Source organism: Copadichromis virginalis, linkage group LG13, assembly GCF_057382275.1.
Source record: "Copadichromis virginalis isolate Kocher_CV1m ecotype Utaka linkage group LG13, C_Virginalis_male_GT1.1, whole genome shotgun sequence".
Classification (NCBI taxonomy): domain Eukaryota; kingdom Metazoa; phylum Chordata; class Actinopteri; order Cichliformes; family Cichlidae; genus Copadichromis; species Copadichromis virginalis.
In genome coordinates this window covers 14,961,012-14,974,836 of record NC_140630.1, presented here as the reverse complement: position 1 = coordinate 14,974,836, position 13,825 = coordinate 14,961,012, and the positions used below count along the sequence as shown (strand labels likewise).

Genomic DNA, 13,825 nt, shown 5'->3' with positions numbered 1-13,825 from the left:
CTGTCATTCTCACCCATTCTGTCTTTCCATCTGTCCATTTTTCTCTCGCACACATCCTACTACAGGACATGCATATTATCAGCACAGATGAGAAGCAGGTATTTGCTGCTGTCCAAGAGTGGAATCAGAACAACACTTACAGCCTGTATATCTCAGACTCTCCCGGGGTCTACTTTATCCTTTCATTAGAGAACCTGAGAACCAGCAGAGGACCTGCGGGTAATCTACTAGTGGACTTTTATAAGGTGTGTAGTTAGCCTTGTTTATGGACTGATGTTGGCACTCCACCACTTACTCTCTTTCCTGTTACTGTGCTGGAGAACTGTTAATTTATGAAGCTGTCGTTATATAGTAGATTTTAATCCATTAACATTAATCCTAATAATACATTTTTATAATGAAAAATCAGAATTTTGTTGGCAGTATATTTTGTCTGAACAGCTACTAAAATATGGTGCATCGTTACACAGTAAACTATTTAAAGCTGTTTTGAATTATTAACAATAAAACTTTACATATTTTGCTCATGATGCTGTACTTTTAAAGAACATTTTTCAAAACATGAAATATCCTTTCATAGAGTTTTTTTTTTTACAGTGCCATGTATTTTCAGCCTGCTTCCACTGAGGCTCAAAAGACGAGTCAATAATTATAGATTGATTTTCTAAACTAGAAGTGAAAAGGGCTTTGACAGTAATGAATGCATTTTTGTTGTTTTCCTTCTTAGGTTGAGGGGATAAATGGCATGTATCTTGCCAACAAACTGGTGGATAATTACATAAAGACTTTCATCACATACAACAAGGGGCAAACATGGTCCTTGCTGCCAGCTCCTGCCACTGATGTGGCTGGAAATAACCTTCACTGCATTCTGGTGAGCTTGAGCCTTTGGGCAGGAGTGAATGAATGCTCTTATTCATGCAAAATTAAGCCTATGACATGAAACATTCCTCAAATGTTTCAGCCTCATCAGCTGTGTTTTGGATGTTCTTGGAGACGAAGCCATTTTTGCACCAGGCCAGGTGCCAGCCTCAGCATCGACTTGTCTTTTTAGTCCCCTAAATGACTGAAAAGATGCTTTGTTGGAATATTCTTATTATCAGTTTAAGTCACAGAGTGTCATTGCATTACATTTTAGGGGTCTAGACTTTCCATTAACCTCTGAAACTGTAGTCAAACAGGACTAATGAAAGTTAGATTGCACTGAATTACATTATGTGGCTGTGGTGTTTTTCAGCAGGTATGATGTTCACCTAATCCAGTCAATATGTTCTTCAGAGACCATTTAAAATCATGTACATTCCTCAATTAATAGCAGGCTATAGTCTTTCTGTGTGTCTTACAAATGACCACTATGCTCTCTTCTGTTTCCTGACCCCCTCCTCCAACTTCAGCCGTATGAAAAGCCTTATTGATGTTTTTCGGTACGCTTTATTCGGGGAGATGAGTGAAATGATTTGAATCAATTTTGCCATTTTTATCAGTGCATCTTGGGGAATTTTAATTACATGCCTTGTTTGCTTTAGAATGAAACAATTCAAATGCCCTCTGTGTCCCCTCAGCCATTTCTTTTTTTTTCTCCTAGCAGAGGAGATGAGAGGAACAAAGTATCTTTGTTTTATAAATGGTGTCTGAAAATGTTAACACTTTTCGCTCAACGGGAAGAATAGTTTGAAAGCCGAACTAATTATAATTGCTGCTGTTAAGATCTGAGATATATATTGTTTCAACTTGTGCTGTATTTGAATCCGTTTTGTTGACAGCCATTTTGCTCACTGCATCTTCAACTGGAGATGTCAGAGAATCCTTACACATCCGGACCAATCACCAGCAAAAAGTCTGTTCCAGGAATCATTGTGGCTACAGGTAGAGTTACATTAGGACATGAATTTAAGGTGCTGTGCAAAAGGCTTGAGTCTCCTCTCATTTTTTAAATAATTTGATAGAAAAATAGGAGATAGATGCACTGGAGAACTGAAACATGTGCACATTTATATGGAAATTAAATATAGAAGCACAGAGTTTGTACAGTTCATTTGAGCTTGAAAGTCAGTAGTTGATTTGAACTTCAACAAAGTCTGAGCTCTGTTAGGCAAGCTTCCTTATCATTTCCTTAAGTATTATAGAGGAATTCTTCTCCAGGTTTCTTCTTTGGACGTTGGCTGCCTTTTGTTCCATTCTCTGTCAAGATGATCCCACATGGCTTCACTAATGTTGAGGCCTAAGATTTAGGGAGGCCAATCCATGGCTGATGGTATTCCACGGTCTGTTTTTTACCCAGGTATGTTTTTTTTATATTGACAGTGTGTTTGGGATCACTGTCATGCTGAAAAATGAAGCCGTTGTTTTCCAGACACTTTGCGGATGGTGTTGCATGGTGAATTGAAATGTGTACTTTTCTGTGTTCATAATTTCATCAGTTTTGAGAAGATCCTCAATGCTGTGGTAAACCATTACAGAGTCTCCACCATGTTTTACAGATTAGTATAAGACACTCAGTGTAGTACCTCTCTCCTGACCTCCTCCATACATGTTGATAATATTGAGAATTTGAGGAGATGAGAGGAATTTGAAACAAAAACTTCATATCACTCAATTTCACTGGTAAGTGTCATTGCTATCCAGACCCATTCAGGTGTCGTGTAATTTTGACAAACCTCAGGCTTTTCTCCCTTTTTCATTTACTACTTTATACCTGTCAAAATGTGTTATCTTTGACATTTTTTGTAGATTCAACTAAAGAACTCAGAATAAATTGCATGATATTGTGACAAAATTGCTAACGATAATAGTTTAAAATTGGTTCCTTGCTTCCACTGATGTGGAGACACAACGGTGGTTCATGTTTTGGGTAAGATATTTGTTTTATTGCTGAAAATGGTCAGGCACAAAAACTGGACTGAAAAGGAGAACGATTGCAGCCAATGTCCAAAGGAAATCTATGAAATACCTTCAGACAGCCTGGAGAACTATCGCTGAAGACCCCTATAAAAATTGCAAGACAGTCCCGTATCCTCTGCAGCCAAATATAAAGCAGTGAGCCATGGCTCAAGACTTTTGCACAGTATTGTAGCTATTCATTGTTTTTCAGGTAAATACATTGTAGCAGTTCAGCTAACACACAATTAATCACACAGTGCCCTCTTTATGTCATTGAAGTCAAATATGAAAACTTCTCAGGCTAAATCTGATATTTCAGGTGAGATGATTAGATCAGGCTAAATCGTAAACTGTCATTTTCCTGCAGTGGAAAATGAGAACGTACATAGCTTCTGAGTGATTTCTATCAGCTGATTGTGCACATAGGTGAGTTATGAGCTATAGTGAGTCTTTGCTATGTAAATGCTGACTGAAATTATGCATGTTTTTGGACTCAGGGAATATTGGAACACAGCTGTCCTCCGCCAACCTTGGGATGTTTATAACATCTGACGCAGGAAATAGCTGGAGACAGGTGACATCCATGACACGCTTTGCATGGTTACCTTAAAGAATGGTGCTGCCTAATAAAATGAGCAAATGTGTCTCTTTTTCAAATTTACGATTCAGATTTTTGATGAAGAGTACAACGTTTGGTTTCTTGACAATGGAGGAGCTTTGTTGGCGGTATTGCAAGCAGCGGCGCCAATTCGACACTTATGGTAGGTATAAGCTTCTTCAGTAATCTCTAATCCCATAAATACTGTAGATAGAAACTGTAGGTGTTGGGGTTGTAGTGGGAAATTACACGAGTGCAATTTTGTTTGGGGGGTGCTGCATATGATTATATTTAATGTTTTAAAATGCTGATGGGCCAAGTTTGCATGATTATTGTATCGGTGCTGCAGCTTCAGAACCGTCAGAGTCATTTCCAGCGGAAGAGAGTCTGTTACAGCTTTGTACTCGTAGTTGGATATGATGGTTTGAGTGCTTTTATGTAAATGAGGAGTAGAGCAGGGTGGAAATATGAGACTCAGAATGCCCTCATAAGTCCCTCATATTGTGGGAGCTCTGTAACACTATCTACTTTGATGTCCCTGCACACTACAGCCCTGTCAAATGTGATTAAGCTCCGAGAGAGGTGATTTGAAACCCCCCAAATCTATTTCTAATGTTACAACCTGAGTCATATCTCTCTTTTCTGTTGTCACCTTCAAAAATCTACCTGGGCCAAGGAACATTTGTTCTATTGTTCAGTCTGTTGTCAAGATAATTTTTCACATTGAAGAGAATTCAAGGTGCTTCATTTTTCACCCGCGGCAAAAGCTAAATGAACTCAAATCTTTTATCATATTTCTTTGTTCTTGCTTTTTGTTTCTGTAACCTGTGTGCTTGTGATGTTTAATGTTACACGCACAGAGAAAACAATGATTTTATCTACTACAGCTAGATAAACAACGGTAGGTAGATATTCGTCCACTGACAGTTGTTGTCTTCCTTTACGCAGGATCAGTCTAGATGAAGGAAAGAAATGGGACCGCCACAGCTTCTCCTTGGCTCCTCTGTATGTGGATGGAGTTTTAATGGAGCCAGAGTCTGACAATCATATTATCACGTAAGGAGACACATGGGTAGCGTCCAAGAGGAATAGAACAATATCAAATCTGAAGAATTAACTCTTGTGTTGATATAAACAAGGAAAGGTTCAACTGATTAACTTAGACTTCTAATCAAGAGGAATTTTATGTTGCCTGTTAACATTAATGACAGACTTCAGATTGCAGGTGCTGAATATGATATCAGAAAACTGCGTGTCTATGTCTCAAGATAATCTTGCTTTTCTTATGCATCATCTTTCAGTTTCTTTGGGCACTTCAGCCATCGGTCAGAGTGGCAACTGATTAAGATTGACTACAAAGGCCTCTTTAGCAGGAGATGCATGGATGGAGATTATCAGACATGGTACCTGCACAACAAGGTAACAGGATTATTAATCACTTCTGATTTATTAACGATTCGAGCGCGTGTTTGCACATTTGTTTCTTTCAGACTTGTGAAAAAGAAGACAAGCTTTTTTTCTTTCCTTCTTTGCGATATAGGGAGAGCTCTGTGTGATGGGTGAGAAGCAGATCTATATGAAGCGCAGGCCAGGCAACCGTTGCATGCTGGCCCAAGACTATTCCAGGATCTATTCCTCAGAGCCATGCCCCTGCACAGCTTATGATTTCGAATGGTAATGGCTTGTATTCAGTGTTCCTAGCAGGGAATATATTGTAACTCACTTTTTTTTTTTATCCCCAGTGACTCTTAATTTCTTTCATCACATGTTTACCAAACAGCCTCTCTACTTTGAACATCTAATTCAGTTGTGTGTAATTAGGGCTGTAATAAAAGAACAAAAGTATCAGTTTGCAGAACTTCATAAGGCTTAATATCCCTCTTACACGGCATATTTACAGAATAACCAATATGACTCTGTTCATCGGATATAATTATAGTTTGAAAAATATGGATCGGAGTTAAGAACTTTTCATCGCGCTGCTGTGATTTGCATAATGTCAAGTGACTTATTAGAATTCAATTAATAATGGATCGTTAAATGAATTTTAAATATCTTTTATCCATCTGTCTGAAATTCTGTTTGATCCCACATGTCTGACAATCATGTCTCTAGTTATGGTCTTAAAATATGCCATGAAGCTCCAAATGCAAAGCATTTGCCCCACTACAAAAGCGTGGATAGCTAGATTACTCTGAGTAGCAGTGTTTATCATTTCATGAAGTTTTTTTTGCTTTGTTTTGTTTTGCTTTGCTTTGGCAGTGATTATGGATGGGAGCGCCAGGCAGATGGGAATTGCTCCCCTGCTTTTTGGTTTAATCCAAACGGTGCGGCTAAAAGCTGCAGCACCAGCCAAAGCTTCCTAAACAGCACAGGGTAAGTGGCCCCCAGTGTTCAGTCCATCACAAAACAATATCCCATTACACCTTTTTTGTCATGTTGTGTAGTACATAAACAGAAAATAATAGTTTACTTCCTATTGGTTGAGAAATAGGGCTCGGAGGGCCCAATCTGCATTATTTCCCAATTCTAAAATATATAATAATTCATAATGTATAATAATTCAAAACAGGTTTTTGGTTATGAAGCTTTTTTACATTCAGGAAACTGACAAAATTAAGTGTGCTCATAGAGGTCTGTATTTCAGCCTGCCAAATGCACAGTATGTGCTGTTGCTGGGTGCTATTTTCCTGCACTAAATTGCAGAAATAAAACTGAGGAGCATCTTCCAAGCGGAAATAAATAAAAAATAAATGTGATAGTGGTGAACAAAGAAAAAAAATCTTTTGGGAAAAACATTTTTTTCCCCCTCTTTTTGTAAATAGCTGTGAGCTCTATGAAAATTTACTGGCACTTAACAGTTAAGTCTTTATGTTTTTTGAAAACTGGTAAAACATGTATCTAATGCTGGGTTCTGTTATGCGATGTGACAATGCTCTTTACTTACTCTATGCTCAAAAGGTATCGGAAGGTTTTGTCCAATAATTGTAAGGAGGCAGGGAGGAATGTGTACTCGCCCAGGAGGCAGCCGTGTCATCCCAGAGCACCCCGGGGCCTCCAGCTGTCTACCAGTCAGGGAGAGCTCAGTTCCCCTGTTGGAAGCAACGTTACTTTTATGGTCTCCCTCAATGAGGTGAGTTATTACACCTAAAAGTCACTGCAGTGTAAGAAGAAGCAGATATTGCATAATGAACCAAACCCAGGCTAGTGCTCTCCTGCTTTTTTTCCCCTAATTCCTAAGCTAAATGAATGACTCATTTACTTTTCTCTTGCTGTTATATAGAAGTGAGGATGTTATGTTGAATACTTTTCCATTTGTGTGTGGTAGGAGGTGGTAGGAGCAAATTTTAAAGAAAAGATCTGCTCAAGTGCCCATTAAATCAGACATGCTATGTCCTCTTTTTCAGCTACTATATTTTGTTGTTTAAATATAATTTATGGTGACAAACTGAACCTCCTATTAAAACCTGTAAGAAACAATGTGCCTTGCTGGAGATGGACACATTTACAAAGGATGTTATTCTCAATTAATGATGGCCTACAGGCTAGCATAAATGATCTGAAATAATTAGGGACGTAAAAGATGTAAAAGAAAAATGTGAAAACTGGTTTCAGAGTTGATTGTAATAATAAAAAACTTTACTAAATGGCGCTGACAATCAAGGTCACCTTACAAAACATAATTAATAGTAAATTATGCAACAGAGAGGACAGCAAATAGAACAACTGATGTACAGTTGATTCCAGAAAGGAAACGTATATAAGCTTGTTTAAAAAGATAAACAAAGCAAAAAACGGAGGGGCTGGGAAAGCTGCATGTTACAATATCATGATGTGAAAGGCAATAGGATCTGCATCAGTTCAGATGAGTTTAAGAGATTGAAGAAGCTATTTGAGCTGATGTCGTCATCGTCTGCCAGAAAACAGCATCGGATTCCAGATGTCGTCCATCGGTCTGGCTCGCTCGGCGGGAACTGGGAGCCTACGAGGAATCATCATCCAGTTCTCCATGAGGCACGACTGAGATTCATTTTGGAGGAGAGAGAAAAAAAGAATATAATAGCCAGTGATAGAAAAGACCACATAAAAGGAAGGAAGACGGTTTCTTAATTTCTTCCGAGGTGTTCATTGTTTCATTTTCCTAACCCTAACCCAAAGAGAAGAACGTCGATTTAAGCCCCCTCCTCCACTACCCAGAATTGGATAAGCAGTTACAAAAATGGATGGAACTGGAAATGATGATGGTAGTTATCAACCTCATTTAAAAGTAATCTGAAATCTCAAATTATTCTCAGGAATATTTTGTAAGACTTCTCTTCTGGGAAATATGTATTGATTTTTTCAAAAGACAAATGCAGAAAAGAGAAAAGTGTGATATTCAAAATACTAATATATACAACGTTGATGTATTTATGACTAATATATTCACAGCAGCACATTACTGCACCAAAAACCAGATCTGAATGCAATGTGTGTACCTTGTAGGATTTACATAGATTGCCCAAAAACTTGAACGGCTTTAACTCGAAGGTTATCAAAAAAAACAACCTTTAGCCTGAAAAATGGATGTATTTATGAAATATCACCTCAAACATTGTTTTTCCTTGTTCCCTGTTCCACTCAAATTTACCTCTTTTAACATAACATAGATTTGCACCTCTTTGTAAGTTCATTAAATGTAAGAAAAAGAAACAATTTGAGGTTAGTTAAGGAAGAAGTTAGTCCTGAGATCTTATTGTTAACTAATTTAATTGGAACTAGATTCTTCTGAAATGCCTGACAGGGTGTTGCTGAATGTTTTTAAAGTGCAATTTTTCATAGCTTTGATCACCACAAATGAAGTTTATTTGATCTTTTGTTTCAGCGTGGCATCTCACTACAGATAGCTCAAAGCCTGAGTAATAAAACCAAAAGTTTGTTGTTAAAGTTTCTGTAATTTGTATGAAAAACACTTTGGTGATGGCAATGTGTCTGTTTTTGAGTGATCAGCTGGAAAAATGACACCAGATTATAAACTCCTCCATCTTACTTTGGGACTCTTTCATGACCTTTTTTGCCTCTGCGTCTCTCTTTTCACATTTCTGCTTGTTTTCTCTGCTGAATTTCTGTCTTTTTCCATTCATATTCACCTTCAAAGTTTTTATGACACAGCCTATATGACATCTCAGCTCCAGCACTTCAGCGGCAGACTGATCGTTCTTCCCTTGCATGTGGTCCAAGTGAAAGTATCCTGACCTAAGCCATGATGACAGATGCTATGTAATACCATCTGTCCACAGGGAGACTCGCTGAGGACCAGCATCCAGCTAGACTTTGGAGATGGCATCAAGATCACGTACTCTAACCTGAGCAGGGCGGATGATGGCATCAAGCACATCTATAGAACGACTGGGATTTACCGCGTGACAGCTACTGCAGAAAACAGCCAAGGATCTGACAGCAGCACACTGTTTTTACACATCACCAGTATGTGAATAAGAAACATCATTACTGATTCCTGAGGCTGTGCAGATAGCATAAACCTCTTTTCTTTCATGGATAGTCACGTTCCCGCTGAATTGCATTTCAGTCATGGTTTTACTACTTTTATGCATTTTAACCTTGGAAAATGCAAAAGCACACACCTGAAGCTAAATGTACATCAACTGCGATCACAATAATACTTTTCTTGCTGGCTGCATTCATTCGATGCATGTATGGATATATGATGGCGTATTTGTCATCGCCGCAGGTCCACTAGAGCGGGTGTATCTCTCCGCTCCCATTGTAGCCGTCAGAGGGAAGGAGGCTAATCTGACTGCAGTGGTTTGGCCGAGCCACACCAGAACATTGACCTTCTTCTGGTGGTTTGACAACAGCTCTGAGGTGAGACGCTTCTCCTCCTCCACCTCCTCCCACCATTCTTCTATACACACAAGGCATTTATCCTTTTTACTGCTGCTTTTTTCCCCATCTTCCCACTCCTCCCTTGATGTCTTTGTGCTCTTGTTTGTAATCTGAAAGTGTAAATCTACACAGATCTCCCCACAAATCATGGAAAAAGTGACAGTATGTGACTGCCCTGTGCCATTCTGGAGGATCCAGCTTGGATGGTTGATTATATTTGCCTGAGATTGATTGTGTTCAGCGCAGCATCCCCTCATTATACAGTAGATATACGTAGTGTTCTATATTCAGCCATGAGGATGCAGCTTTTTCTGTGCATTTCTCTGTGTTTTTCCTTTTGAAATCCAGCCCATTATAACCTTGGAGGGAAGCATCTCACACACATTTCAGAGCGAAGGAAAAAGCAAGGTCACGGTCCAGGTTGCTTCTGGGAGCACTGTAATGCAGGATTCAAAAGTTACAACTGTTAAAGGTGAGTGGGGGAGACAGTCTTCAAAGCACTTTAATTGGAGAGATGCCTGTTACATGAATATGCAATATGCTATCTCAGGGAAAGTGTGATGCCTCTCGGTCAGCGCTGCAAGCTGATGTCAACGTGGACTTATCTAATGAATAAAATGTCACGGTATGCGAACACGAAATCTCGAGGAGCAATTAACTTCAAGGCAGATGTTGCCAAATGAAAAAGGACAAAACTGCACATCAGATTAATCAAAACCTAAACTAGAAGTAGCGTTAATATTCTAACAGACATCACTTCACCTTTTTTCCAGAGTTCTTCAGGTCACTGCTGTTGTCGTTTTCGCCAGCACTTGATGAGCACAATCCTGACATCCCCGAATGGAGGGAGGACATAGGCCGTGTGGTGCGGACAGCTCTATCACAGGTACATCAGTTCCTAAGAGATCTTTCCTGCAGTTGACAGCGAACACCAATGGCTTTCAGGGTCATTACTATTTTATACGGGTGCGCTAAAATGACACAGCAGTCATGATGTTTTGTAACCCATGTGTTCTTCTTTTATTTTGTTTAGGAGACACATTATTTAGTGTGAATTTAGCCTTCAGAGTAAAGCCATACCTGGCTGTCGTGTTTTCGCGTCACTGCAGGTGTCTGGGATTCATGAAGATCAGCTGCTGGTATCTCTGTATCCAGGGCTTCCAACTACAGCAGAGCTCTTTATTCTGCCTGATGAGCAGACATCTACTGAGCACAAGAGTGGGAGCGAAGCGGCTCTTGAGATGGTAAGAGCCACAATAATGTAGATCATGTCAGCTTTTATGTAGAGCTGCTGTTTCCTGGACATTAAAGATACATTGTATTTATATTTATGCTAGATATTTAAGAGGACCTAAAGGCTGTTAATAGGATAATAAGACTGTTTGTTCATATGGCATGTTTCCATAGTTGGTATTTATTTCTTCTGTTTTCCTTCTTCTTCTTTTAGCGTATCCCTAGCATCCTCCTCTGTCACAAAAGCACTTGCACGTCCTCCTTCACTACATCCTCAGTAAAACTCTTAACATCTTCAGTTCTGCCACTTCCATCTCAGGCTCCTGTCTTTTTGTCAGAATAGTTGATTTTTATTTCTTTTTGTTAAATGATCTTGAGCAAAAGCTTTTGAGCTCACAAAAGATCCGCAGACTGCTTATTTTGCTAGGACTCAAACAAAGTAAGTGCAAAACGCAAGACAAATGCACTGAAATGTGTTAATTATCGGGCGAATCTTTGAACAATGGAGAGAGCCAGTCAATGGCGCCACCGGCCATTATGCTAAGCTGAGCTAATTATTGTATCAATCTTTTCTTTTCCAAAAATGTCTTGCTTGTTCATGAAATTTTAATGTAAACCTTTGTGTTTTCTGTGTGTTTTTGTTAAAATCCTGTGACAGATATCAAATATTTTTGTCACTGCACTGAACCAAGGCCTGATCCAGTTTGAACTGAAAGCTGACATTCGCATTATTGTGTACATGACTCAGCAAACTCTGGGTAAGTTTTCAGCAGTCGTTACATTGAAACCCTTTTAGAGATATGTGAAAACAAAACACTCAAACAGGCCCTAGGCTTATTTTACGGCAGATTAATACAGCATGTCTACAGATCCACAGAGCATTAGATAAGATGTGTCTTCGTTAGACTGGTTTGACATTGAATTTTAACAACGCTCTGAAAAAATAAAGCAAGGCAAAGACAAAGTGTTTCCTGAGAGACGGACAATGCTGTATATCACAGGATTTAAATATCCTTCACAGAGTGCCAGTTTTGCACCTGAGGCTATGAGACAGTAGCTCTCTTTGAAGTCAGCCAATCAATCACATGATTGACAAAGCAGGTGTTTGATATGCACGGGAAATTCACAGGGTCACCGGGTCATTAGCATATCGTAAAAACGTGTCGATCACCTCGCGTGTCTTTACCCTTTTCATCCACCAATGGATCTGTCTTCATTTGTGTCTGCATACAAAGGTCTGGGTTGCCTTTAAAATGATCGGGAAAGGTCAAAGACTTCATAGGCTTCTCTGTGACGGGGAGAAAGATGGGCAGTGAGAGGAAATACTTTGAATATTGCATCTCAGCATTTATAAAGCCATGACTATGCATAAGCTACTGCTGCATGCAGTATGAACCCTGGAGAGAAGCAGTGGACCTCCTAAAGGTGCTTTTTATGCCCTGAGGGGATAACATGTAGGGATATGCTCTTCATGACATTGGGTAATGAAGTAATATCCTTGGAATAGGACATGGTTTAGGAAAAAGTAATGAGTTTAACACATATTATGTAAAAAGTTTGGTGCTCATTTATGGTGTTTGGCTTTCAGCACCACTTGTGGACTCAAACTCACTTCCCAGTGGGTCGGCCATGCTGATGCTGCTCATCGTGGTGTTTGTTGGTTTAGCTGCATTCTTCATCTACAAGTTCAAAAGGTATGTTTACTGAGATAACGAAGTAAATACTGTTGAACTCACTTGATAATCAAAAGCTAATCATCTTTATTGCTCTGCTGTCTCTTAGGAAAATCCCTTGGGTCCACGTTCAGACTGAGGACAGCCATGAGAAGGATCCAGAAGTGATAAGCACAGTCGGTCAGAATGACACCATGTCCAAGGTCAAGCTCAGTGAGTTTCCCTCCCAGAAAGAACTCATGGAAAAAGAGCTGGAGGCGAGGAACATAGGTAATCCTTTCAAAATGCCTTTACTGCAGGCAAACTGTGACTGTGTTGTTGAAAAATGTGCTGTAATTATTACTAATGGAGTAGTGACATAAAATCTACATTCTAATGAGGCTGCACTACTGTGCAAAAGTTGTGAGGCATCCCTCTTTTCTATATATGTTGCTTCCAAGTACCCATGCTATGTCTAATTTTTTTTAATGGTCAGGAGCAATAATTCTCCAGGCTTTCTGAAGGTCTTTCAAAGTTTTTCTTTTGACATTGGTTGCTTTTTTACTTATTTTCAGTGCAGCTCTTGTACCTGACCATTTTCAGAGTATTTTCATGAACCACTTAACACTGAGGTATAAATCATTTAACCTTAAAAAGGCTCTTGGCTTACAGAATTAACAGTGTTGTATCTACACATCACAGAAAACCTAACAAAGAACCAATTTTAAATTGTATTGTTTGGCACTTTGTTAGCCTGTCAAAAAATGTAATTTGTATGAAAAATGTTAACAATATAGATTGAAAAACACAAAATATTACTTTTTGCAACAACAAGGTGATTCTTATGGTGCTATTAGCAAAAAACCTGGCAGATTGCAGCGATCTGTGCAGTGTATCCTTAAAAAAAGTTGAGGAAACTGGTCTCATGGAGTAATCAGTCCACATTTGAAGTTTTCTGTTCAAATCATAATCAATATGAATGGAGGAGGTCAGAAGTGAGGTACAACAGTGAGTGTCTACAGGATAGAAAAAGCACAAATTGAAATAGTAGCAGTCACAGATTGGCCTCCTCAGAGTCCAGATCTCAACATTATTGAAGGATTTTGGGATCATCTTGATAGAGAACAGGAACAAAAGGCAGCCAACATCCAAATAAGAGCTTTGAAAGTCCTTCAAGAACCCTGGAGAACTATTCCTGAAGACTACTTAAAGAAATTACAAGAATGCTGCTAAGAGAGTTAAAGATGATCAGGTCAAATATTCACTTTCAAGCTTGTTCCAATTGTGCAAGCTCTGTTTCTGCCTTACATACTGTATTAACATGTTAGATCATATATTTCAATAAAATGCTGGACCTACTTTATGTTAAAACATAGTGTGTAAACATATAGTATAAATGTCAAATAGTCAAGTACAGTATAAGTTCCCCACGAATGTACTTTGTTGCTTTCAATCATTGAAGAGACAGTGTATCATGATGCAAGCTTTTATTTCAGGCCCACATTAAGAGTATATGAGAACCTACTGTGATTATTTTTTAATGTAATAATATGTATTTTATTAATACGGGGTTTAA

The 13,825-nt window shown here is 38.9% G+C and overlaps 1 protein-coding gene across 1 annotated transcript in view; it reads left to right on the top strand.

Moving 5' to 3' along the window:
• LOC146695378 (VPS10 domain-containing receptor SorCS3-like) overlaps positions 1-13,825 on the top strand; it is a 52,213-nt gene that overhangs the window by 31,432 nt on the left and 6,956 nt on the right. The window contains exons 9-26 of the mRNA XM_085477488.1: positions 66-245; positions 728-874; positions 1,764-1,866; positions 3,378-3,454; positions 3,550-3,641; positions 4,427-4,534; positions 4,780-4,897; positions 5,019-5,152; positions 5,741-5,854; positions 6,440-6,611; positions 8,758-8,944; positions 9,210-9,343; positions 9,713-9,836; positions 10,138-10,250; positions 10,474-10,608; positions 11,256-11,355; positions 12,186-12,291; positions 12,380-12,540. Of these exons, the coding sequence (XP_085333614.1) occupies positions 66-245; positions 728-874; positions 1,764-1,866; positions 3,378-3,454; positions 3,550-3,641; positions 4,427-4,534; positions 4,780-4,897; positions 5,019-5,152; positions 5,741-5,854; positions 6,440-6,611; positions 8,758-8,944; positions 9,210-9,343; positions 9,713-9,836; positions 10,138-10,250; positions 10,474-10,608; positions 11,256-11,355; positions 12,186-12,291; positions 12,380-12,540 (2,305 nt within the window). The remainder of the gene's footprint in view (positions 1-65; positions 246-727; positions 875-1,763; positions 1,867-3,377; positions 3,455-3,549; positions 3,642-4,426; positions 4,535-4,779; positions 4,898-5,018; positions 5,153-5,740; positions 5,855-6,439; positions 6,612-8,757; positions 8,945-9,209; positions 9,344-9,712; positions 9,837-10,137; positions 10,251-10,473; positions 10,609-11,255; positions 11,356-12,185; positions 12,292-12,379; positions 12,541-13,825) is intronic.